General features: G+C 36.9%; 1 protein-coding gene across 2 annotated transcripts; it reads right to left on the bottom strand.

Moving 5' to 3' along the window:
* Window positions 1-3,118: 3,118 nt before the first annotated feature.
* Window positions 3,119-22,066, bottom strand: HACD1 (3-hydroxyacyl-CoA dehydratase 1). 2 transcript variants are annotated; one of them, XM_081344444.1, is made up of 7 exons: window positions 21,872-22,066; window positions 18,524-18,641; window positions 15,866-15,884; window positions 15,697-15,785; window positions 12,144-12,265; window positions 7,936-8,114; window positions 3,119-7,055 (listed from the first exon to the last, which is right to left on the bottom strand). In XM_081344444.1, exons 1-7 carry the CDS (start codon window positions 22,006-22,008, stop codon window positions 6,973-6,975), a joined length of 747 nt encoding a protein of 248 aa, XP_081200570.1. In that variant the 5' UTR covers window positions 22,009-22,066; the 3' UTR covers window positions 3,119-6,972. The 2 variants fall into 2 exon arrangements, with proteins under 2 accessions (XP_081200570.1, XP_081200571.1); XM_081344445.1 differs by having other exon boundaries at window positions 15,697-15,779.
* Between the last annotated feature and the right edge of the window lie 4,879 nt (window positions 22,067-26,945).

Below are 26,945 nucleotides of genomic sequence, written 5' to 3'. Positions count from 1 at the left end.
CCTGTATCCCTTATATCCTTTCCAAAACTTTTCACCTTTGAGAGCCAATGCAGCCGCAGCCAATCCAGGCACCGCCATCTTAGAACTCCAATATTGTAACTCCAATATAATATTCATAAGTATAGTAGTGTCAGACAATTGGCAAATCACCAATTGCTAATTATTTATAATTTATTATTAATAATTGCCAATTATTAGTTGTTCTTTAACCACTGAGCTTGTTAGCTAGAAAACTGACAACATGGATTTGAGCTTCTATTACTTGCCCCAGCTCCTGCCCACATAACAGTTAAAAAGCATGTAAATGCAAGTAGATGAATAGGTACCATTTTGGTGGGAAGATAACAGTGTTCTGTGTGCCTTCGGTGCATAGCCATGTTAGCCACATGACCACGGAAAATGTCTTCAGACAGCTCTGGCTCTCTTGGTCATGAAATGGAGATGCACACCACACCCTAATGTTGGACATGACTAGATATGGAAACCTTTACCTTTTAATCTTATTGGAGACCAAAATTATGTTGCTACTTGCTTCATAGTCCAGTTGAGGTAATACACCCTAGTAGAGCATAAGAAGAGAGTACATGTAGCTCAGGGTTGAACGATGGAGTTCCAGGTGCTGTCTGAGCTTGATTATTATTTTTTTGCAAAAGTTTCTTTATCAATCTAGGTAACATCTTCAATGTACTAAAGTTGTTACCTAGTTGGATAATGAAACATTTGCAAAAAACAGCCAAGTTCAGAAAGCATCAAAGACTTCATGCTAGTAGAACATTCATCACATATGACTGCCACCTCACTCATGGCAGCTTCACAGCAATTGTTTCTTGCAGTTTAAGCAGCAAATCCTTCCTATCAGTAGGAAAGAAATAATAGATTGAGAAGTAGCTAGGGGATTATCTTAATCTTAATTGATTTTCAAAGAATTGTGATTCCTAACGTCTATTTTTTTCTGTTCATTTTAATCTCTTTTCAACATTTTTTATAAATATTAGTTATACATTCATTAATAAGAAATTGTTTGCCTAAATCTCATTTCCATGTACTGTGTGAGTAGCCTAATTCATTTAATATATGCACACCTATTAATATATATTATTAGTTAATATATATGGATGAGCTTGGGCTGAAATGGGTCAATTTGCTATGGTCAACTTGTCGTGGGACAACTCTCCACAGAACAATTCAAAAATACAAAAGTTAAATTAATTTCAATGGAACTGTGGCCAATAATAATAAAGTCAATCCAGAAATACAATAGTTACAATAATTTCAATGAAAACCTGTCACCATGAATGACAGCAATTGAATGAAGTGATTAATACACCATTGAATTGATCCACAGCGAATTGTCCCATGGCGAGTTGGCTGTGGTGGTTTGTTCTCGATCCAGCATGGTCCAACCACTCTCTTTCAACTCACTGGGTTTTTGGATATCTTCACCATCTTGACTTATTTGTAAAAATAATAAAGGTGAGATATAAATAAATAAATGATAAATATTATATGCAGACTCAACATACAAGTTTTTATTAAAGGACATGAGATACTGCCTCTTTTGGATGAGTGGATGCAGATTGGAAATTCAGTATGAGGACAGAAAACAGACGCATTACAAAAGAAGACATTCGGTAGCCACTTTGAAAGGAAACACATCTTGAAATATTCTTAAGAAACCTTTTAAGAGGAGTTTATCTCTGAGAAAATAACTTTATAACAATAGACTTCTGATACATGGCATGAGTATGAATTCAATACCCATCCTATCAACTAATACAACCATTAGTTGGTGACAATATGAATAGAATTCAAAAGTGTTTCTTATCCTAGATATGCCACCCTGGTATAAAATACAGTTCACAAGGAAAAGGGGAGAAAGAAAGGCATTTCCCATTAAAAGCATTCAGTACACAAGGAGCTGGATAAAAAAACATGAACAAAAAGACAACTGTACAAAGGAAAGGAAAGGCAATCATATATAACTGCATACTTCATGCAAAAGAATGGAGGACTAGTTGATATAATTGAAGGGAAAGTGAAAAATATGTTTATTTTATAAACTTAAAAGAATTGAGAAATGAAATCAGATACATCTACAGTAAGATTAGTTAAAAGTCTGGGTTACGGGGTTGAACAAGAGAATGGCGAGATGTGTGACAATTGTAGCCAACATTTAAATGTATTACAGATATTCTTTGACTTATAACCATTCATTTAGCAACCATTTGAAGTTTCAACATCACCAAAAAAGTAACTGGGGCAGCATCCTCACAGTCATGTAATTAAAATTCGAGCATTTAGCAACTGTCATGTACTTATAATGGTTGCCGTATCCCAAGGTGATATGATCATCAATTGTGACCTTCCCAGCCAAGTTGGCTTTTGACAAGCAAAGTCAATCAGGAGAACCTTATTTGCTTCACAACTATGGCAAAAAATAACATAAAATTGGGTGAGACCCAGGTAACATTCTCCTTGCTTTAACATTGGAAATTCTGGTCCCAATTGTGATCGTAAGTCAAGGACTACCTGTATAGCAGAAAATCATTATTCAGCACAAGTGAAGCATACATAACTATTTCTTACACCTTTCAATACACTGAAGAATGAAAAACAAAAGCACCAAATAAATTGCAAGTTAATGAACAGTTACTAACAATGCTTATTTGAACCAAGTGTTTCCAAATGTTGAAAATGCATGAATATTTTTAATGTACCAAAATGTGTGCAATATTCCTGTCATGGAAATACTTTGTTTTTGTGCGATGACTGGCTTTAACTGTCTGAAAAATATTTAATTGCATAAGCTGATCTGTGTCTTTTTAGCAATGCTTATTAAAATTAAGCACAGCCACATGACCAACAGATTTTTCACTGAATTATCCCACTGATCAGCTTCAAGGTTACTAATAATACATTCTGAAAAGTCAAATGTACAGTCTCATCTGAAAAGCCTTGCTATGTAAACAGTTGGAAATTATTTGATTTCATTTTTTCTGCTGTTTCCATTTTTTTTAAAAAAAACCCCACATACATTTTCAGTAGTATTGGCAGTGCATGTGAAAATGCCTCTTGGGGAATTTCAAATGTATGAATAGATTCTTTCTGTATGAAGTCAGGATAGATTTATGTAGAAGGCTATTGAAAATTTGTAAAAGTGTAAGAAAAAATATGCATAAAGCCATTTGTATTAAAGACACACATTAAAGGAACTCGAATGTTTTGCAAATCCAAAGATACCATATAGGATGACAATAATTAAGCCTTCACATTTGTAACAGAGTCTGTGAAATTCAATTATGAACAACTGTGGTTTTGAAAACAGTAGCTTGACTCCATTTTCAAAACCGGCCTGAGAGTTCCATTTTTCTCAGAAACGGCAGTAATAAATACTGCAATTCCAAGCCCAGCAGCCAAAATTGCAGAAAGGGACTATGACTAGAGATTTTCTGTTCCTCTGTAAAAATGACTTAAAGAATAAAATGTCAGGAGCTCAGCATCACATAGAAAATCTTCAAAATTTTCAATGTGTATTATAGTCAATCTAAGATGAAAATGATGAGTTACTGTAAAAGATTAGGAAACTTGGACAAAAGGCATTTTATTCTTAATAAAGAATAAACGCAACTGTCAGGCTGAAGGAAAAAGAAAAGCTACATCAGAAATTTCATCTTTTTAAATGCCTTAGTAACAAACGTGAGTCTAACTTTTCTATGTTCCAGGGTTTCTCAACTTGAACTTTTAAAATGTACGGACTTAAAATTCCCAAAATTCTCCATTCAGAATGGTGGGGAATTCTGGGAGTTGAAGTCCATGTATCTTAAAGTTGCCATGTTTGAAAATCACCCTCTATTCAATTATCAGTCTATTCTTTGACTGTGGCTGATTTACACATAGTTATGTGAAATCTGTTTTCAGCTTATCATGATAAGTGAATTCAACCTGCTTTATTTAGTGTTATGTGTGACTCAGCACTAAATCTTAGTCCTATAAAACAAGTAACAATCCAATCTCTGTGTTTCTGGGAACTGAGAATAGCAAAATCATTAAAACATAGGGATATGGTTTAAATGATGTATTGGAAAAGCAGTTTCCAGAATAAAATATTTTTGTTCTTAAATTATGTCCAGAAATTCACTCCAAGTACTGTATGTGTTGAGAATCGAAAATGGTATTATTTACTGGGATGTACAAAATGATAAAAAAACACCTTATAATAGTCATTTGTTTAATGAATGACATCCCCAGTTTAATGACAGCATAAATTAAAACCAAATATTTATATCCAAAAGCACCTGGAGCAATTCCAAGTTAGACCAGAAAGAATTAACAGCATGAAGAAGATATGTGTAATAAGTGTTAAAACATTGAAGAAAATAAAGACATCAGTCATTAACAAACTTCTTTTCATATTGCTCTTCTCTGTACTAATTCAGAAATCTGTTTCAAACAGCTGCCAGTATATTTTGTGTGAAACAGATGAAATGGTTAAAAGAAGACACAAGCAGTTATTGCAAGATACAGTTGATTCCTCTTGAAATCTTTACATACAAGTATGACCGAAGGCTTTTCGTGGTACTTTATCTTAAAAGATTTTTACAACATGAGATAAACAGAGCACCTTTCATCATCTTATTGTAGAAACAAATTTCAATTAAACATAATATCTGAGCAGTGAAAACAATTTTTAAATGTAGTTTTAATAAGCTTTTCCTTAAAATCTTAGGCTACTGCTAAGCTTGTAAGCCGCCCTGAGTCTTCGGAGAAGGGCGGGATATAAATGGAATTTTAAAAAAAAATCATATAAGGATTTGTCCCAAACAATTAAGACCATCACTTAGATTTAGCCAGTAACTGCCCCTATAGGTTTTATAGTCCAGATGCTGTGTAGCAAAATTCCCTAATCCCATGAGCCCCAAATGGAAATGTCTCCTCCCCGCCATTTTCATAGCTCATAGAGTTCTGCAGAACACACTTCTGAAGTCCAGAGGAAGCCTGAAAAGCAATAATTTGTTTTTAAAGTAAAAATGTTATGGATCTGATTAGGAATTTTTAGCATTATCCCCCTGATAATAAATAGGCAAAATATTATCAACTACACTTTCTTTTATATATACTCTTACTATCCATTCTGTATCATTATTCACTACTGAATTTTTTTTTTAAATGCAACTTTTGGATGTCAAAAAATTGCTTACTTCTGCTTTGAACATCCCTGGAGTCAGATTTCAGGTTGATCTAAAATTATAAGCATTATTTCTTCCAGTACCTATTTTATTCAAATTAGAATGACAAGAATTCAAAAAGTTAGATAGCTTACATCATGTTATTTTGGAGGGGAAAGTTAGATTTTTATTTCCTATCAGCAATTCTCCCATTAGCAGATTTTTAAAATCTATTTGACCAAATAACATTTTTTCCCTACAAAATATAAATTCTAAGACTTCATGAACACCTGGAGCTAATTGCTAGGGCAGTGTTTCACAAATAATTGTGAAAAATAAATTTTGAAACATATGGAAATGGCAGCTTGTTTTGCAACTCTTTAAAATGTACACCTGGTCCTAGCATGGAACCATATGTGGTATTATCTGCAACAAGATCTGGGGAAAGATATGGAAGACATATCTTAAAAGAATTGGACATATCTTAAAAGAATTGGAGACAGCTGTGGCAGTCACACTCCCATGTGCTCCAAGATATTTATCTGGAATTGAAACCAAAATTTTACCCAGTCCTTGTTTGTTTCTTTGAATGCTCCTCTGCAATTTTAACCTCTGTTCTGGTCTTTAACCAGAAGGGTTGAAATAATTAAAAAACACTAAACATCATCATGCTAAACCAAAATTTGACAGAGTTTACCATGGTTTTTCCTAGCATAACTAGTGGATGTAATATTTTCATACATTTTTGTATCCAATTTTTTTATACAAAAATGCTTTTTTGACAGTCAGTTAAAAATTACTTGGGTGCTTAAATGTTCCTTTTAAAAATTATTCTGGAATTTACTAGGTTTGGATTGCAGAGATATTACATTTATTTGCTTGTTAGCTACTTCCAGTTATGAATTATTTTATATTTAAGACTAATTTCTATTATGTATTTCTATTTCTATTTTGTTTATTTCTAATTTCTATTATTTATTTATACTGTTGTAATTATTACAGGGTGATGCTTTTAAAAATCATGCATATTCAATGCAAATAATTCTAATGAATGTTAAGTTTAAGATTGGTTAAAAAACTCTAAGCATGAAACAAAAAAAAATATGAATGCAAGGTTATTAACAAAGAAAAGAAAACCATTTTCATTACTTAGGAGCCTTTTTAAGCAGCATCTTATAACACAGAAAGAGGCTGTCACAAGCATCCAGCTACTTCCAAATGCCACTCAGTAGGTGGAAACATCTGGCCAGGTTCAAAAGCTAAGTAAGCTTATGCCTTGTTAGCATGTGGGAGTATAATCACCAAGGAAAACAGCAAGGTTGTAGCCCAGCTTTGGGAGATAAAAACATCCTGAGAAAGCCAATGTCAAGCTGTTTCCATAGTATTGCCAAGAAAACGACATAGTTTTGTTCCAGGTTGTCACTATTAGTTGACCTTGACTCAAAGCTGCCTTTACCATCAAGGACAGGTAAAAAGATTTTGTGAGCACAATCACTACTTGCATTTCCTATGGAAGCTTAGCCAAATTCGGCTAGTGCAATAATATTAATTTAGTAATCAAGCATGATTTAAAATGATGAATGGGAATTTCATCTTACTCAACCTCTGCTGAGATATGTGACCAAAAGCATATTAAACAGCTTGAAAAATAAGACTAAAATTTCATATAGGCCCTTGGGAGCGCATATGTTACGAAATATCATGATCTATATTGATTTTATTTTGTCCCATAATTTCCAGGTTGGACTTGGTAACATGAAGGATATGATTGTTACTCTGAAAAAGCACCACGATTACAAAGTTTGTTTTAATCGTCCTTTTCTACAATCACTTCACCATGAAGCACTTTTCTCCTTTGACGAAGCATGTGAAAATACAATTGTGGAAACACTAAAAAAGCAAAAAACAAAACAAGTTAGACTATGTTGAAAATAAAATGTGCAATCAAACTGCAGTGCATTGAATAGGTACAATATGAAATTGAATCCTGGATTAGTAAATTGGTTAGAATGATCCCTATCTGAAAGTCCAAGAATTGCTTTTAGCTTGTGTTTTAATCTTTGATAAGACTTTTATTACTATTTCAAAATACTAATTTTTAATTAATATATTCATTAATAATTTAATGAATAGCACTGGATAGTGTTTTACTAGATAGTGATTTCAGTATCTCACTTTGGGAACTTCCTGATCTAAATTAAGACATACTGGGAAGGAATTATCGGTTTTGCAACACCTGAAATATTCCATGGTCCCATCTGGTGCAGTTTTGCCTATTCCAGTATACAGCAGCTCTTCATGATCTCTGGCTCATTACAATTTTTTCCAGGCTATTCAAAATCCTTTTTAATTCTAGATATCATATCTAAGAAGTTGTAATGCATGACAGAATTCATTTAAGCTCCATGTTTTATTTATTAAACTATAATTCATCTCAAATGACTATAACATTCATAGCATTCTTAAAAAGTTAGCACTATACAACAAAAATGATTGTGTGTGTGTGTGTGTGTGTGTGTGTGTGTATGTTAAGTATTTGTCAAGTCTTTTTGAACACCTTGCTAGTTAAATCTTCTTTCTTGTTTCAGTCTAGCCCAAGGCTATCCACAGGCTATAATCACAACTTACAACAGTTCATTATTTGTGTAAATTATTCAAATTGCTAATAAAGAATTTGGGAGGCTGATATGGCCATTTCGAACTTATTTTGTTCTCATCAATCAGTCATACCCTTTATCTGAGATGAATATATATATTCACTGAAACTTACATGGTATATATGAGGCCATGATGATCAGCAGAAAATAGTAGTAGTCAAAAGACACATTATATTTGTTGGGAAGCCTCACAGAAAACATGCCTGATCTCTTCACATAGGGTAATGCTGCATAAATCGTTAGAAGTTCACCAACAACTCCTACTGGATATAAGATGATGAAAAAATTGTACCTGGAAGAAACAGCAGATAAATTACTTGCCTTCTGCTTTGCCGTAACACAACCAGTAAGGAAAAGACCAACTGCAAGTCTATCTGTACTTAACTGAAATAGGTTCCATTTAGGATAGTTTGTCATGTGAAAAATATATTTCTATCCAGCATACTGTAGTGTTCTTAACATTGCTTTAAAATATGTATATGTTCTGGTGGGCAAGTCAATAGCTGAATATCTTTTTCAGGGGTCCATATTATTTTGAAGGCTTGCATGAAAACCTGTTCACAGGAATGTCAGTGGGGAGGGATCTTGCAACTATCAACTAAAGTTCCATCCTTGCATGTGAGGAACTGTCTAATCACAATGGGATTAACCTGCCTCACTCATTCCAGTGGAAAGGACCTACTTGGGTTCCCATCAGCCAAAGGATTTTAGCTAGTGGAGTCCAGAAGAAGTGTCATTTCTACTGTAGTTCCCATCATCTGGAATATTCTCCTATTAGACATGAGATCCGGTCCCACACTCCTCACCTTCTGGAAAAGCCTAGAAATGTGGCTCTGCCACATGGTCTGTGATAACAATAGTGCCTTACTATATTGGGAGCAGATGATGAGACAGGGAAGATTCTTTCCACCAAGCTTCCCATCCTGTTGATTTTTAATTTAAAACTTTTTATTCTATTTTAATTGTTTTTTGCACTTAACTTTAATTATATTGTAGATTGCCCAGTGTCACTGTATTATTGAGATGGACAGCCTAGGAATCCAATAAACCAACCAACGAACCAACCAACCAACCAACCAAACAACCAACCAACCAACCAGCCAACCAATATGGATGCTCATAAAAAGGTATGACTTCAATCACACAGCTAAGGCTGTCATTCCCACTTATGGACACCGCTGCCGGTTAGGACGCTGAGCTTGTCGATCAGAAGGTTGGCAGTTTGGCGGGTCGAATCCTGAGTGCCGTGTAACAGAGTGAGCACCTGTTATTCGTCCCAGCTTCTGCCAACCTAGCAGTTCGAAAGCACGTAAAAATGCAAGTAGAAAAATAGGGACCACTACGGTGGGAAGGTAACAGTGTTCTGTGCACCTTTGGCATCTAGTCATGCCGGCCACATGACCATGGAGACGTCCTCAGACAAGCACTGGCTCTTAGGCTTTGCAACGGAGATGAGCACCGGCCCCTAGAGTCGGAAACGACTAGCATGCATGTGTGGGAAAACCTTTACCTTTACCTTAAAGAAAAGGCAAAGATAAAAGTTTTCCCCTGTCTAGTTGTGCCTGACTCTAGGGGGCAGTGACCATCTCCATTTCTTACCCGATGAAGGCAGGGTTATCTGAAAACATTTCCATGGTTATGTGGCCAGCATCGATGTATAAAACTGTGTTACCTTCCCACCGAAGGGCATACTGTAATATAATGTACTGGCTTTCTATTCAGGCTTTATAAATTCAGCAGATCAATAAGGGTTCTGCTGAATCTTTATAACAGGTAGAAAACCAATAAGAGATTTTAAAGATTAATATTCATAATCTAAAATGTTCCAAAATGTTATTGTTGCTATCTTTTTTTCCTTATTTGCTTATAAATATTTTTGTTAATTTATTCATTTTTCCTTCTTCATCTTGTTTCCCTATAAGAACCTGAGGCCTTAGATTATAATGACACTTACAAATTAAGTGTGAGGTTATGCTCTAATAGTTTAGAATGGCATTAAAAATGCTAGGCTGAATGTTTTAAAAATGAAATAAGGAACAGCAGTCAAGCAATTCCCACAGCTATTTCATAGGCAACTAGTGATGTTATATGGATAAAAGCTTACAACTGAAGGAATAGCATCTTGGGAAATGCTAGGATGATTTTTTTTAAAAAATGAAAGACTGGCTGCTTTGAAAAGCACTGTCTTATTTACTTGTTGTCAAGTCACTCACTGAAAACCTTCAAAAGGATTTGAAAATATTTGAAGAGTTTTCATGCAAGATACAGCATGCAAATGTAGTCTTCATAAAATAAAATCTCTCTTCAATTCATGCTGGGAAAAGGAAGGAGACAGTTAGAAAAACTGCACAAAGGGCATTCAATGAAGAAAATAGTTTTTAAAACAGCAGCACCAGAACCTGAAAACTTCATAAGATTTAATAAACTTAGATAATATATAGGTCAACTGGAATGAATGAATGGGATTCAACACGAGGCCCAAGAATACCTTGAAGGAGAAACTAATTAATGCAACTGTAACTATAATAACTGCAAATCAATAAAGTTTAAGTGAAAACCATGCCTATGCAAAGTTTTTTTTATTGCAGAACCAAAATTTGAGAATTTAAACCACAAAGTCTTTTGAATTTTGAACACTCGCTTTAGAAAAGGTTGTGGGAAAGTTCAGTTTAGAACTATCATTTTCATTTCGCAAAAGAATGGCTGCCAACTAACTGTCATATGGATTTTTGCAATTCTATTTTAGAATATTGTTGTCTTTATTCTATGATATTCAGACAACTTGCAAAATTTCTCTTTTACACTCAGAAGAGTTCAGTACCATGATTTGAGAGTTTGTAAGACTATAATTGTCATTGTGCATTTTCTTAAGTTTCAAATGATTTGAACTAATTTGCTGACTTTTTTTTAATAAACTGTTGCTATTGTATGTGCTATCTTCTTCTGAAAAATATGAAAATTGTTTTAGCTTTTACATGTATGCAATCCTATAAATTAGATTTAGAAATTAAATTCTGTACACTCACAAGGAACTTTCCAGCTAAACTATTTATTTTTACAACAAAGGATATTTGGGGGGGGGGGGAAATCAGCAAAGTGATAGGCTCTTCTTCCTTTTAGCTCCATTGAAATGTTTGAAAATTTAAATTGCTAATTTACTGGCATTCTTTAATTTGCATTGTTAATAATTTTTTGCTAGTTACTGCACATTTAAGTAGTATTGTAATGATGTACAGCACTATTAACATTTAACTGAGCAGAGCTTGAAGGAAAATTATCACATCTTGCTAAAGAGACCCAAGTTCAAATCTCTATTCAGCTTGGAAGCTCTTAATGAAATTCAATTATTTTTATAGTTCAAATAAAAACTAGATCTACCTTGAGAAGAAAAAAATGCCCCAAATGTTAATTGTGTAGGCCTTTGCAAAATATACTATTATGAATGAATCTCCAAAGTGAAAAACACTTACATTGGACAGTCATAAAAAGCAACATATTACAATTACATGATTTCCAGAGCCTCAGTTTCAATCCATATAGTCTGTGAAAACCAACATGACTGCAAGAACTAGCTACTGAAGGAGAAATTACCGGGGAGTAAAGTTCATGTTGGATATGAATAGAATATCTGAAATTTAAGTTCTCCAATAAATTGCTTTCTAATTTTTTAGATATGATGTGCCTTTCCAGAAACCGTACCTTGCATATTTCTATTACTTTACCTTCTTTTACATTTCATTCCAGCAAAATAATGCCCAAAAATGGCAGAATAGAAAGTCTCTAACAAATTCTATAAGAAGTAACATCTAGCATTGCAATATGCAAAAATGAAGGACACTTTAAATGGTACACTGACTAGCTAATAAGGTGCTGACCTAAAAACCAGGAGAGTGGAGTTCTTCTCCCCAGTTAGAGATGAAAGCAGCTCGGTGACCTTGGGCAGTTACTCTCTCTCAGCCTAACCTACCTCACAGGGTTGTTGTTGTAAAGAAAAGAAGAGATATTTATAAAAATTATAAATGCAGAATAAAAACCTAATAAGCAAATTAAAATAAATTCAATTTTCAATTTTCAAAAGACACACACAAGCATGCCTTAGAAATATTAAGGCCATTAGCAAAGGGAAAGTTAATGAAAAGTTACAGAATTCTGCCTTTAAAATATATTCAGTTCTAAGAACTTACAGTGTGCTTAAAGCACATCAAATCACTTTATACACATACATGGAAAACTCTCAAAGCAAATTTCTTCCTTAATGATTAGGCATGCATGAAAAGCATGCCCAGAACAATAAGAAACTAAACTGCAAGGCATTCTCCACCTGGCCCATTTTATGAAGTATGGCAAATGGTTGAGCATGTTGAATGTGTAGAAGGAATATCGAGTAATCTCAGTCATAGTCCATACAACCAGAAAAAGAATAACACTCTCCTCATTCTGGATCTGTGGAAGTATAAAGAGCCAACATTTTCTTGAATCCTAGAATTGCAACAGACTCTCAGATAATTCACCAAAGCCAATATTATCTAGGACGAATAGAGATGCTGTCTATATTTTAGTCTAAGTGAGTAGGTTGCTATTAAATTGAAAAAGATGTAGAAGCAAAGAACTGATACATAATGTAATATTCTTATTTTTAAACTAACCATTCTCTTTTTCTTTCTAGCATCCCTTTTTTAAGATTATGTCTATATTATTTCTATTTGGTCTCATAAACACAACTATCACCCTTCCCCAACCAGGTGCTCTGCAGATATAAGGGAATTACAACACTCAACCTCCAGTCAAAAATGCCTAACCTAGATGGAGAATTCTGAATACTGAAATCCTACACATCTGAGGAGGAGTAGCTTAAAGAATGCCACTATACATAGCTTCTCAGAAGTAACTTCTTTAGAAATCCATCATAATTACATGTAGGGGTGCAAGGGACACTATTCGGATAACTGGCAAAAATATTTTTTTACAGAAGTTGTATTGGCTCAGATTTTGAGGGATTTCTTTGGCAGAACACCCTTGAACAAAACAGGGTAAAACAAACATTAAAAATTATTGCACATGCTTTTCAAAATAAAATGTTAACACTGCTGCAATGAACAACTTTTTTTTATTGTTCTTTGGCAGATGGGGAAAAGCCCATAGTCATTTCACTGTCTCAATAGCTTATATTGATGTAGCCATTCTTTTATGACACTTGCATCTATGGCGGATTAAATTAATTCCCAGATTTACAAAATAAGATCTATTGATTAGTTTCTGAAATCACTATAGACAAGTAATTTTCCTTTCATTAAAATAGGAAGAATTTTGTAATAGATCTTCTTGCTCAAAGGCTAACACACATTCCAACGGCATCTGAGAAATAAAGATTCAAAATTGTTTTTAAGAGAAAAGACAACTTTGGCTATTTCCACTACAATAATACAAAGACTGTGTATTAGTTTTAAGAATAACAATTTTTTCCTTAATAAATGCATTCATTTTTTTCTCTAGAAGTATTTAAGTAAAAGCATTTTTTTTTGTTTAACTTCTGTACAAACATTGTTATACTTGCACTTACACTATGGTTTCTGGGAGTGGGGGAGGCTAAATGGAAATTGATTATGGCCTAAAGAAGGGATAAGATAGAAATCAAATCGCTTTTAAACTTTTTTTCTAAAATGAAGAAACAGCAATATGCCACAATACTGTGAAACTCTTCATATTAAGGTAGAAACCTTTATTATATAAAAAATAATTTAAGTATTTTGCAGTTGTTTATCAAAGCTAAACTCATCTCTGGATGTAAAATATAAGTAATCTTATGCTTATTATGCAATATTAACATTTTAGAAAACACATTACTTAACCTTTTTCTCTTTATCTTTAGTTATCTAAATCACCAGGGTTAAAATAATTCTAGTTACGGTAACCCTGTATAAATACCTTGTACCCATACGTAAATTACTACATGTTTTATAATAATACACTAAAGTAATATTTTTAATTTGTGTATCCTGACTTATTGCTATAGAAAAGCAAGTGTGTGATTACTACACATTTAGATTTTCAAAGCAATTGCTCTTTTGAAGCCTGAATTCTTGTTTTATCTGGCATAGTATAATTTAATTTTATGCATTATAAATCAGAAAGCTTCATAACCTTTTTGTTGTTGCTAATAACATTATCATCCTACAGTCATCTTTAAACTTTTTTTTCCTGTCTGGACAGTCTTTTACAAATAGTCCTTGACTTATAGCCATTTGTTTAGTTACCATCTGAAATTACTACTATAGCACTGAAAAAAGTGACTTATGACTAGTCTTCATACATATATCAATGTTACAACATCTCCATGGTCACGTGATCAAAATTTGGACAGTTGGCAACTGGCCTATAACAGTTGCACAGTCCCGGAGTTATGTGATCACCATTTGTGAGCTTCCCAGCCAGCTTCCAATAAGCAAAGCCAATGGCGGAAGCCAGATTTGCATAATGAATCACTTAACAACTGCAATGATTTACTTAATAACTGTGGCAAAAAAGTCATAAAATGGGACAAAACTCACTTAACAACTGCCTTGCTTAGGAATGGAAGTTTAGGGCTCAGTTATAATTTGAAGTCAAGGACTATCTGTACTATTCCCTATTCCTTCAATTGGCTCTAGTATTCTCCTGGAATCAATGTGTTTTACATTTTTCTTTCTGGGAAACATAAACCTAGCCTGATCAATATCTTAGAAACTGTGGGATATCTTCCATTGCTGTTGAAAAAAGTATTTATATATAAACCATGGTTATATGAGGCAATTATCTAGTCTAATAAAAAATAAACTTTCAAGTAGCATAGGAACAGAAAAACCATAAGAGTTTTAATCAGGGGGAAGAGGCCAGTCCTACTTACTTTCCCACATAAGGAAATCACTAACTGCCATCTGCTGGTGAGAGATCCAACTGTTTCAAAGTGCATAGGGGTATACAAAAACAAACCAGCTTTATGTGAGCAAAAGTCTAAAATCTAAGGTCCATTCACACAGTAATCACTAACAATTTACTAATAATTCCTAAATGCAAAAACTGATCCAACAGGTTATAAAATAGCAGAAAACACTTTTTTTACCTTATTATAATAGAATCTGCACCCCATCCAACCAAAGTGATATAAGGCAATCATAAATATAGTTAACCGGACTTTTTCTCAGTTTGTGCAGTAAGAAATGATCTCCCAGTGAATGGATTTAAGACTGTCATTTCCATGTCCACCTAAAGAGAACTTCTTCAACTGAGAATAACAATCTTGATCCAATACATTTACTGACTGGATTAATAACTATACCATGAACTGATAATCCTCTGTAGCAGTATCAGAACAGAAGCTACAAACTCTTAGAGTAAATGCAATTGAAATCAATGGGACACTGAGGGACTAGGCTCCATTCTTCTGTTTACTTTTATTTTTCAGCAAGTCAAAAGCATAGAAATACTATTTAAGGCATAGCAATTGCTCTTACTTAGAATATATATCCAAAAATTCAGCTGCCTAAAAATACACATTTTTCCTCAAACCCAAAAATCCCTTTACCCAATTCCACTTTATAATACGCATTGCAAGAATGGGTACTTTTTCTTCGTAATTTAAATATGGAATGACAAAGCATAAGAGTTGTATATCCAACTTCAGTCGTTTTTACAGCCTCTTCACCCATATACATGTATTAGGGCCTTTTTCAGTTTACCTTTTGGGTCTGTGCATTTCAGTCTTTCTTAAGACCATTGACAATGGGTCTATGCTAACTTATGTTTTAAAAATTTCAATGTATCTGTAAATGTTTAACTGTTTCTGTGAAACCATGATATTGTGGACTGAACGATGTAATGTTCATTTTGACGCTTACCTGCTTTATACTATGTGTAACAAACCACACCATGAAGATTCTGGAACTCACTTGGACCCCCGTCACAAGCACAGAAGTGTGCACTACTCCTTAAAAAGAGAAATAGGTCACCGTTGTCTAATAAAGTAAGAGTGGGCTTAGTTAATTGAGGAACTGAAAAGAGACTCACCAGCTGCACAGTGGATTATCTGTAAAATTGAAAGGAGGGGAAGACAGAAGGAATTAGAACGTGAGTATTCAGAATTGGCCTATGGCTGGAAAATCATTTTTTTCAGAGAGGTTTTTCTTACACATACACATGGAAATAATTAATTTAATTTGTACATGGATCTTGTATTAAGAATGAATTGTAACATGGAAAATACAAGATATATAGTAACCATGGAGAAATTATCAGAGAAGTATGATAATTTGGGAGTAGGACTCTATTTGGGAGTAGGACTCTGGGAAGAAAGTGAACTGGTTACCTAATTTACTTTACAAATATTAATTAAAAACAGCAGTAATAATGAAAAATAAAAGTAATAATAGCAGGTTTTCCTTTTTCTTATCTCAACCAAAATGCATCCAATTTAGATTATACAGATTACTGGTTATGGCATCTTCCTTATGATTTGAAGTTAATTACTCAAGTTAGGCAATTATAATGCAATACAAATGGATTGGAAGAGGTGAGTTGTGATGTCCCCCAGTTATAAGTGGATAAAATAACATAAACTTACATGTTGGCACAGGGCTTACTACCTGTGCTATTTGGTGTAAAATAGTGTCACTTATCTATAATTACTTTCTTTATTTCTCTCTCCCTCTCACTTTTTCATAGTTATGACTAACATGCATCCCCAACTCAGCCATGACATTTATTATTGTGTTTGCATTTTCTCTATTAATATCCGTTAATGCCCAAGGGGGGGGGGGAGAAGGCATGATTACATTGAAAAAAATGAGCAAATAATTATATGGCATTAGAGTTCAATATCTAATTAACCAATCCTATGACCTGTAAAATTATGAAATCTAATATCTTGAAAAAAACATGAAAATAGCAAAATTGAAGAAATTATATGCCACAAGGTACATAAGATGGATGATGTTTCCAATATATCCCACTAATTCTCACCAAGGGCCATGCTGGTTGTATTGATAGGAGGAATTCCAAAGAATTTGGATGGGCATGTTTCTTATTCATATTTTAACATAAAATCTACCTGGGACAACTAGGAAATTGTGCAAACTGAGCTTCAAATGTAGGCTACAGAAGACTGATATATATATATGATTTCTCTAGCACCTAAAATGAAAGAGGCTTTAAAGGATTATAGTTAGGATTAGGATTCTCTGTTTTGAAGAACTCAGTTTATTTAGTACATTTTTATTCTGCTTTATCTCGCAAGATAACATTTGAGGATATCCCTTAAGTTTATCTCCACAGCAGCAAATCAATGAAGGAATTTGAGCTGAAAGTGATTGTTCCAGATACACCTAAAGAATTCTATGGGTGAGTTGGGACTTAAGCTTGGGTTTCCATATTTCCTAACTATTACACACTAAGCAATAATGTTTGATGTTCTTTACTTCCTTCCAATCAGTGCATATCACTGGGCATTTATGATTACAAATTCAAATTCTCAGGATATCAGAGCATAGGAAGATTTTTCCCATATTACTGCAAATAAGTGTGAATGGATTGTCTGTGTGCACTCAATAGAGAACATATTAAGATATTTTTTTTAAAAAAATCAGACATTAAACTGCTACCGCTCAGAGACACATTGACAGGGAATGACATCATAATGGATAACAGCCAGCACAAAGAGAGATGGCTGGGTATCTGAAATAGCAGATCTTCCTGATCCTTCAGGGCTTGCTGAACATGTTTCAGAGGCATCACAAAATAAATAGTGATAGTTTTTGCTTAATGACCAGTCACTTAGCAATTGTTCAAAGTTAAGACAGACTTCCCAGAATTACTTATGACTTTTTTCCAAACAGCAGCTGACAGCTGCACCCACTGCTCAGTCACATGACCATGATTTTTGGTGTTTTTTGCTCGTTTCTGGCATTTGTTTCAGCAAAAAATAAGCAACCACCCCCTCTGGGGAAAACAGACTCATTTAATGACAGTGGCGTTCACTTCACATTCATGATATTTACTTAATGACCACCACAAAAAATATTCTAACACTGAGCATGGTCACAACTTACAACAGTAATCCCAGGCACAATTACAGTCATTAGTTGAGAACTACTCATGAACTAATTTAGATTACATTGCAGTCACTTGAAGAGGTTCTAAATGAGCACACAGAGTATGAAATTTGCAACATTAAAGTCTGTAAGCTGAAGTGCTCTCATAGCATTTCCATGTGGGATGTCTATGAATTATAATAATTATATTTGATCTTGACATTTCATAAAATAACTATTACAGTTGCATATATTTTATCAGTGACAGGTGAGTACAGCTCTTATCTGAAAGCGCTAGTTCATTAAATACAGCTCTAGTAACTTGTAGGGCTCTTCGTTTTAAAAAAGGTCTGGAAACCATCATTTTAATTTCCCACAGAATCCCAAAGAGGCATTCTGGGAAAGTAACTAACAACTCTGGCTCCAACTCTTTTTTGTCACCATTGAACCCTTAATAAAGTGTCACAAAACAATTTGGAAAGGGCATCCTGAAAGCTACAGCTCAGAATAAATCCATAAATACCTTCTGATCTCACTAACAGCCCAACAGCCTCTGGCAACAATTAGTTTAGGCTGCTAACTACTTTTTGTCCAAATTTACATTCTCCTTTCAAATAAGATATATTTATTAAAAACTTACCTCAAGCAAAGCAAAAGTCTGGAAAAATTTAAGTGTCTTTTGAATGCTTTTATATAAGCCTTTGTATGTTCCTTTGTCCATATAGAACCGGGCCATGGCAATAGCCAGTACAAGCCACCTAAACAGAAAAAAACAATATCCTTATTGGAATAATGAATGGTTAAAGTATTTTCATGGTGTTCCATATCAGTTATGTATAAGTCATCTCTTAGACCAGGGGTGTCAAACTCAATTTCATTGAGGGCTGCATCAGCACTGCGGTTGCCCTCAGGGGGCCGGGTGGGTATGGCCTGGGTGGGTGTGGCCTACTGGGTGGGTGTGGCCAGCTCTACATCGTTCGCATCAAGGGTGCCTATGGGGGCCTGGGCAGGAGTGGGACAGATCTGAGGGTCTCTGGCAGAAGGAGGGTCTCTGGGCCAGGGCCAAGGCAGTGGGGGCCGCTCCCTCACTGTTTCCAGGATGGCTTTGCGGGCCACATGAAACCACTTCGTGGGCCTGATCTGGCCCCCGGGCCTTGTGTTTGACATGTCTGTCTTAGACACTGTCATTCATCTGTGTTTCGTATTTATAAGTAAGTGAAAGTGTTTTTACACAGATACAAATTCTAAAGTACTGGAAAGAATGGAGAGCAAGTTTACTCTGCGGCAAGACAACAGTATTTCAGAGGATTCCTTTCTCTAATTTCAACTATTATTCATGCTCCAACTGAATTTATTTTATTACACATTTTGTATCACTAATTTCTGGTAATTTACAGCTATGCAAAATCCATAAATCATGAACAAACTGAAACCCTGGTAACAAGAGTGTTTTTATGTTTTTCAACAGCTATACAGAACAGCTGAGTTTGAACTGCCCATTACAAAAATGTAACGGAGGCCACCACACAAATTTCTGTAGCTAATCATTCCATTAAGATAAAGTGGTTCCTTACTAGATAGGTACATTAATATGCAGCAAATTAGGAGTTCGTTTTTTATTTCCTACACAAAGCATTCAATTATGATTCCGAAATCATAATGCAGCAAAAAATACATAAACAAAAATTGATAGCCACAAGTCTCTTTAAAGCAATTTTCTGAGTTAAAGGGGGGGCAAGAGGTGTAATTCAAGAGATGAAGCATACACTGCTCTCCCCAGCATGGGGAGAATAGAAGCTAAGTCCTACTTTAGATAGTGAAATAATCTTTGTGACTATTGTTATATAGTATAAGGAAGAAAATTTTGTCTGTTATCTCATTCCATACATTTCAAGCTCTGCCTGTTTTTTTAAAAAAAAGCTTTCATAAACCTTAGTAAAAACTTAATACAAAAATGTCCAATTTGGATTGGTTATGATTGACTATGTGCTATCAAGTAACAATTACACAGACTTCATAGCTAGACCATCTCCAGATAAATTTGATTGAGTAAACAAATAAATCTTAAGCCCCCTCTAGGTAGGTAGTGAGGTCTGAAAGCTTTTAAAACATATCTTATGAACCAGGAATAGAAGTTCATCATAACATGTCCAGCTGAGGCATACGATTGTCAATTGCAATAAACTGAATCTGAAACCCAAGTGTTCATGTGGAATGTTAATGAATACACAAGACATTATATTATATATAACCTTCTAATAACTTGAGACACAGAATAAGATCCTACACCAAGTTATGGTTTGCTTTAACAACTGTTTGCTGAATAAGAACATCTGACTGCATACAAATAGTAAATATAAACAATGAATGCATAATAGAAAGACACATCTGTCAGTCTGTTTGGTCTAGTAGTGGTTAAGCACCAGGCCAGAAAGCAGAAGACCATAAATTCAAGTCCTGCCTTAGCCATGAAAGCCAGTCATGGACCACAGGGTGGCTGTTTTGGGGGAAATAGGAGGAAGAAGGTATGTTGGATATGTTCGCTGCTTTGAGTTATTTCTAAAAATAAGAAAAGCAAGATACAAATAAATAAAATGAATCAAGTCAGATTCCTAGTGAAATTTAGGGGTTAAAAGTACACAAGTGGCTACATAGGAACAGAATTATAAATCACAAAGGCTAGATTCACTAATGTTTGAGATGGAATGTAGTAAGGGTTCCCATGAGGAAGTGGTTGAAGTCCAGAAGAGAAAGAGGCAACTTAGTCCAGATACTATACAGTGTATATGTGAGAGGTAGAGAGTGAAGACAGCCCTTGCTAATAATAGAGGGATGTAGAATATACTGTAGCTGCATGTGAATCCTCAGGAGTCCTCAGTCTGATAAGAGTTTATCTCTATGTGTGAAACAATAAAGAGCATGGAAGAATTATGACCCCTGCCATTCTTGGTTTGGGGCTTGACATGTTTGAAGACATGAAGCATGCAAAAATAAAAATTTTGGGGGGGGGGCATGGGGTTCTTTTTCAATCTTTTTAATAATTTGAAATAATGAAAATAAAAGCAGAGTTGAAAACGGCAGCATGCCTACTCTTTGGGAAAACATTCTATTGTCATTTACATCCATTATGGAAGACCCAACATCTCTTAATTTAACATTCAGAAGGTATGTTCAGAAAGTACAAATCAGATCAGTAATGTAATGTATGCACTTAGCTTGTTATGGTTTATTCACTGTGTGTTGGGGGGTGGGAGCACAAAGGGAGGCTCAGCTAATCTCAATGTACACATAGTTGTACTTTGACAATAAAAAAGTTTCATTTCATTTCATTTCATTTCAATGATTAAACAAAACCATGGAGGTCAATAGAACCACTGTGCACGTTTCGTTTTAAACCCATCTAAAGCAATGCAAGGACTAAGCTGGAACCAAACAATATTACAAGTTTGTAACAATGTTAGAAGTTCTTCTTTAAGGAAGTTCCTACTAATCCTCTTGTCGCCCAGAAGGTTTGGGGTTAATGCTCCCTGATCTGGCTCGGGTTACCGCGGCCATCTGGCCGGGGCAGGTGCTGTCGAAGGAAGCCGGCTCAAGTCAGTGGGAGGGGACCGAGCGCCGACTGAATACGCTCTTCTCTTCGGCGGCCACCGCAATAAATTATGCCGAGGGAAGCAGTCTGCCCCATTCCACAACTCCCGGCCGGCATTCCGGGCTCGGGCTATACTTAACCTCTCCAGCGGGCTCGAGGGATGACGTGCTCGTCTTGCTGGAAGCCTGCACCGTATTAGGCAATGCAAGCAAGCCAGGGCTTATCCCCCAGTCGCCGCGCGCTGCCCCGCCAATGCCGCCCCTTTTTCCCCTCGCCACAGTGCCCAGCAGGTACAGCCCGGCCGGTGGTTCAGAGAGGAAGCCTTTCGTCCTGGGACGGGGAGGAGGAAAAGTTCCGTTTTCGCCCCACCGCCGGCTCCACCTGCAACACCAGGCTCACCCGGCCGTCATGGTGATGTTGTAGAAGATCAGCCAGGTTGTGGTCACGGCGTTGCGAGGCCGGAGCAACTTCTTGCCATTCTCCTTTTCTTCCATCGACCCGTTGCCGGCGCTGCCGTCCTCTTCGCTGGACGCCATGGTCTCTCTCCCCCGAGGCCAGGCGCAGACAGGTCGAGGCACGCGCGGCCGCGAAAGGGGCGGAGGGGAGGAGCAGAGCAGGCGGGGCCAGGCGCAGGCGGGGCGGCCAGCTTAGGCACTCGGGCATCGACTTAGTGGGGGCGAGGGCGACTATCTCCTCCCCCCCTTCCTTTGCTGCGCTCCACTCACACAACTTTGTGTTGTTTCATGACGGCAAAGGAGTTGTCACTTGCCCGCGGGGCTTTTGCTTGGGTGATTTTCAAGGGTAGCCAAATGAACATATTCTATCCCAGATACATTCGGACCTTCCCCCTCATTCTTCCTAAGTAGCTTATTCAATAATGGGAAATGCGCTCTCCAGGTGGGTTGCACTACATAAACTCTTGAGCTTTTCTACATCCTAAAGAATACCCGGTGGAAGTTGCAAGTTGTGGTTCAGCACACTTGGAAGGCTTCAGACTGGGGTTCTGCAAAGCAGTTGGCACATTTCAAAAAGTCACTGATTCTCCTTATTTAGAGAAATAAAAAATGGGTGCAGTAATTACTTGCATACTTTGGGATGTCTGCTAGGCTGAAAAGGTTAGTTTATGTTCCTTTCTGATTACTTTTAAAGACGACTATATTCAGACGGTTTCATGGGTTTTTGGAGGGCAAAATGGAACTTCCAAATCCAAAGGTAGCAGACCTCTGTGGGTAAACAATATACTACAGCAGGGGTCCCCAACCCCCTGGTCCATAGACTAGTACTGGGCCATGGCATGCCAGCAACCGGTCCGCACAAACAAAAAATCCCCATCCGTGGGATGCAGGCAGACATAAAACCATGCACTCTCCGGGTCCGTGGAAAAACCTTTCTCCATGGACCAGTCCGATGCCCAAAAGATTGGGGACTTCTGTACTACAGTAACATAAGTGCTGTGGATAAATTCCAGGGAAGATTACTGCATCCTTAGAGCATCACTAAACTGATGAGAGGTTTGCTAATTTGACATGATTCAGCAGAATTTCTCTTTGTACCTGTTTTCTTTTTAATCTGTGAGTGTTGTGTCCTTAGTTACGGGAGGGTTCTCCTTCGGCGGGAAAACCCAGTGCAGCCATTGGCTGTTACTTCTCAGCGGGAGATTCAAGGTTGGGGATTGGTTACGTTTTGAATAACAGTTAGTATATAAGGTAGTGTTTAACCGTTGTTAGTCAGTTGACATATGTGAGTTCAATAAATGTTCCTTGCTAAGCCTCGCTGTCTCTGCTCGTCAATCCGGACATAACAGTGGCGACGAAGGTGGGATCTGACAGCAGATCAGCGAAGGAGCCGGGGGAATAGAAAAAAAAAACAAAAAAACCCCGACCGGGCGAAAAGCGGGAAATTTGAACCACAGTCAACCGAGCAGCAAGCGAGTAGACCTAAAGGATGGCGCAAGTGGGGTCTCTGAAGGAGTTCGACCCTAATTACCCCGAAGACTGGGAGGAGTATGTCGGTCAAGTCGAGGGGTTCATGCTGGTCAACGGGATCACGGAGGACAGGAAAAAGGCGGCGGCTCTCCTAACAATCAGCGGCACACCGGTTTACCGGGTAACCGTAGGCCTGTGCCAACCCCTGCCAGTCTCCAGCGTATCGTACGCTGACCTGTTGGCCAAGCTGAAGGTCCATTTCACCCCTAAAAGGTCGGAGCTGTTTTGGCGGCGGATATTCGAGAAGCGGAACCAACGGCCGGGTGAATCTATTCAACAGTTTGTGGCGGCGGTCAGAGAAGCAGCCCTGCGCTGCAAATACGACAATCTGGAGATTCGTATTAGGGACAAATGGGTTCCTGGGGCAGTAATTGACAAAACTGGACCACTGTCGTATTTAATTGAGGGGGAAGGGAGGCAACTGCTTAGGAGACACATTGATCAGTTAAGGAAAAGGGCCCCCGAATGTGTACTAGCCAACAAAGTAGGTGAGAACACCACAGCAGACACTGTTCCTTCCCCAGCCAGGGTAAACACAGCACCAGGGGGTAATGGGAGGGAAATACAATTCAGGTCAATAGAAGCAACCCCCCAGTTTCGCAATGCTGAAACAGAAATTGCGTCCTGACAGCCCAACAGAGTCGTCCAGTCAGTCCAGTGAACCCCAACAACAGCATCAACAACAACAGCCCGATAGGGATTCACCATCTGAAACACCAATACACACACCTGGGTCAGAGGCAATTGGCAATGGTGGAACTGAAACCCATTCAGCAGCTAGTATGGTCAGCAGATACCCAGTCAGGAAGCATAAGCCTCCTGGGTACTTGAAGGACTATATCCAATGGTAAATTTCATCCAGGGGGGAAGGGGTGTTGTGTCCTTAGTTACGGGAGGGTTCTCCTTCGGCGGGAAAACCCAGTGCAGCCATTGGCTGTTACTTCTCAGCGGGAGATTCAAGGTTGGGGATTGGTTACGTTTTGAATAACAGTTAGTATATAAGGTAGTGTTTAACCGTTGTTAGTCAGTTGACATATGTGAGTTCAATAAATGTTCCTTGCTAAGCCTCGCTGTCTCTGCTCGTCAATCCGGACATAACAGTGAGAATGAACGCATTGGCATGCATGTATGAGATAATTACTCTCATTTTTAAAGATCTTGTCATAATGTAGACTGCCTCAGTCTCAATCCACCATGGGAGCACTTTACATTTCTTTTAAGGTGTCAGTTTTCAGGTAATGTATTTCTTCTTTTAAAAAATGGGTACACCTGTGTTCAGAACTAACTTGAGTGACAGGTTAATGGTTGAAAATCTTCATGTTAGTTATCTGTCTGTCAAACATTTTGAAATGTGGCTAAACCCTCAAACCAGGCATTTACCCAGTTCCCCATGCCTTCCTACTATTAAGAAGAACAACTGATAACTGCTTTTCCAACTGGGTGAATACGTTGGATGGGAAAGGAAATGAAGGCTGGGAAAACCACTAATTACTGTTCTTAAGTTGTTCCACAGGAAACCTATACTGACAGACTCAGAGGAAGCTGAAAATTTGGCTGTAGCAGCAATACAAATTATGCTGGTAAAGGTAGTTCTTCACTTATGATTATTCATTTAACAACTGTTCAGAGTTACAATACTATTAAAAAAGCGACTCATGATTGACCCTTACACTTATGATCATAACATCATCCCCATGGTCACGCGATCAACATTCAGGTATTTTGTAATCAGCATATATTTACAACTGTTGCAGCATCCCAGGGTCACATAATTGCCATTTGCAACCTTTTGACAAGCAAATTTAATGGGGTAAGATTTGCTTAATGTCTGTGGGAGTCATTTAACAATCACAGAATCAGATGCAAGTTACTTAACAACCACAACCAGGTTGTTGCTAACCTTTACTTAGCAAAGGAAATTCAGGTCCCAGTTGTGATTGTAAGTCAAGGACTACCAGTATATTTTCTGCTGGCTCAAGGATGGGAGGAGGAGTGTATGTTAACATGACTGTAGAAAGAACACTTAAACAAACAAACAAACATTGGAGTCAACAGAGAATTCCAAACCACTATTCTGCTCTGCAAAATAAAGTTTATAAATATGCAGAGAGACCAACTGGGACTATGAAATACCTTAGTCAGTTTCAAGATTACTCTAGGCTGAATAATTACACTTGTTACCTAGATGATACAGAGATTTCTTAGACTTTTGTTTTGGGGATGGGATAATATTTGTTAATAAGCTAGTGTTCAGAAAGAACAAAGCACAATCATTTTTATTACAACTACTGTGGGGATATGGAGTGACATATCTTGAAAAACTGGTTTTTACTTAAACCAATAATTAAGTATCCTGGAATGGAGTACAGTTTCAGTCTGTGATGAATGAAACTAAGCTAGAATGCAGAATCCCTATTATATAATTACTTGTCTTTGGGTGAGAGGTTACATGTCGCTTAATGGATGTGGGGTGCTAAGATCGGAGTTAAGAAAACAACTATTTTAAAATGAGATTGAAAGTAGAATCACCTTGGAGTTTTAAAAATATTGAAATAATATTTATTTGTGTATTTATGCAATGATAAATCTAGTCCTCTAAACTTTTTCAAAATGCACATTGGTTTCTAAGTTTTTTTTCTTGATATTTATAGCCTAGTTAGATTCTCAAATCGTTGCTTGATAAATGAGTGGGAGAGCAAATATGATTAAAAGACAGAAATGGAAACAAAAGAGTTGGAAGGGACCTTAGAGGTCTTCTAGTCCAACTCCCTGCTACACCAGGGATGTCAAAGTGCCAGCCCACCGGCCGGACATGTCATGCAGAAGTCGCGCCCACCCCACTGCCGGCAATGGCAAAACAATCCCAATATATTGCACGACGTCGCAAGTTTGACATGTCTGCCCTACACCATTTCAGAGAAAAGGTTGTCCAATCTCTTCTGAAAAACTTCCAGTGTTGGAGAATCCACAAGGCAAGTTGTTCCATTTAACCCATTTACCTCCGCCGATTTGAACTGGTCTGAAGTGGATAGGCATCTTCGGATCATCTCCTGGCTTATCTTGAGTTGTATTGCTCTTCTGTGTCCTGTAGTGGTGGTGCTTTTCGTGAACTCTGCAGACATGACAGACCTTCACATTAAGGGGACTAAACAACCATTTCAGGAATGCATGACACAACACGAAGAACAAACTCTGCAGAACAAAATTCAGCTGCTCATTTGCAAGAAGAGAGTCAACTCTGCTTAGGACAGTAAGGTTGACATTCTGGACAGAGGACCACTGGTTTGAAAGAGGAGTCAAAGAGGCAATCTGGATTAAAACTGAACAGGCCTCCCTCTAATTCTATTCTATTCTATTCTATTCTATTCTATTCTATTCTATTCTATTCTATTCTATTCTATTCTATTCTATTCTATTCTATTCTATTCTATTCTATTCTATTCTATTCTACTCTACTCTACTCTACTCTACTCTATCCTATTCTTTCT

This window comes from Vipera berus, assembly GCF_964194415.1.
Source record: "Vipera berus genome assembly, chromosome: Z".
Classification (NCBI taxonomy): Eukaryota; Metazoa; Chordata; class Lepidosauria; order Squamata; family Viperidae; genus Vipera; species Vipera berus.
Note: the sequence above shows the minus strand (reverse complement) of the source record. Positions and strands in the feature narration are given on the sequence as shown.

What these genes read in the sequence shown, in the direction of transcription:
- HACD1 (XM_081344444.1), bottom strand. Translation starts at nt 22,008, where the DNA reads ATGGCGTCCAGCGAAGAGGACGGCAGCGCCGGCAACGGGTCGATGGAA. An exon ending in AACATCACCATGACGGCCGG is followed by an intron (nt 18,642 to 21,871) that starts GTGAGCCTGGTG and finishes TTTTCTGTTTAG; the next exon opens with GTGGCTTGTACTGGCTATTG. An exon ending in TACTTCATAAAATGGGCCAG is followed by an intron (nt 8,115 to 12,143) that starts GTGGAGAATGCC and finishes TGTTTCTTCCAG; the next exon opens with GTACAATTTTTTCATCATCT.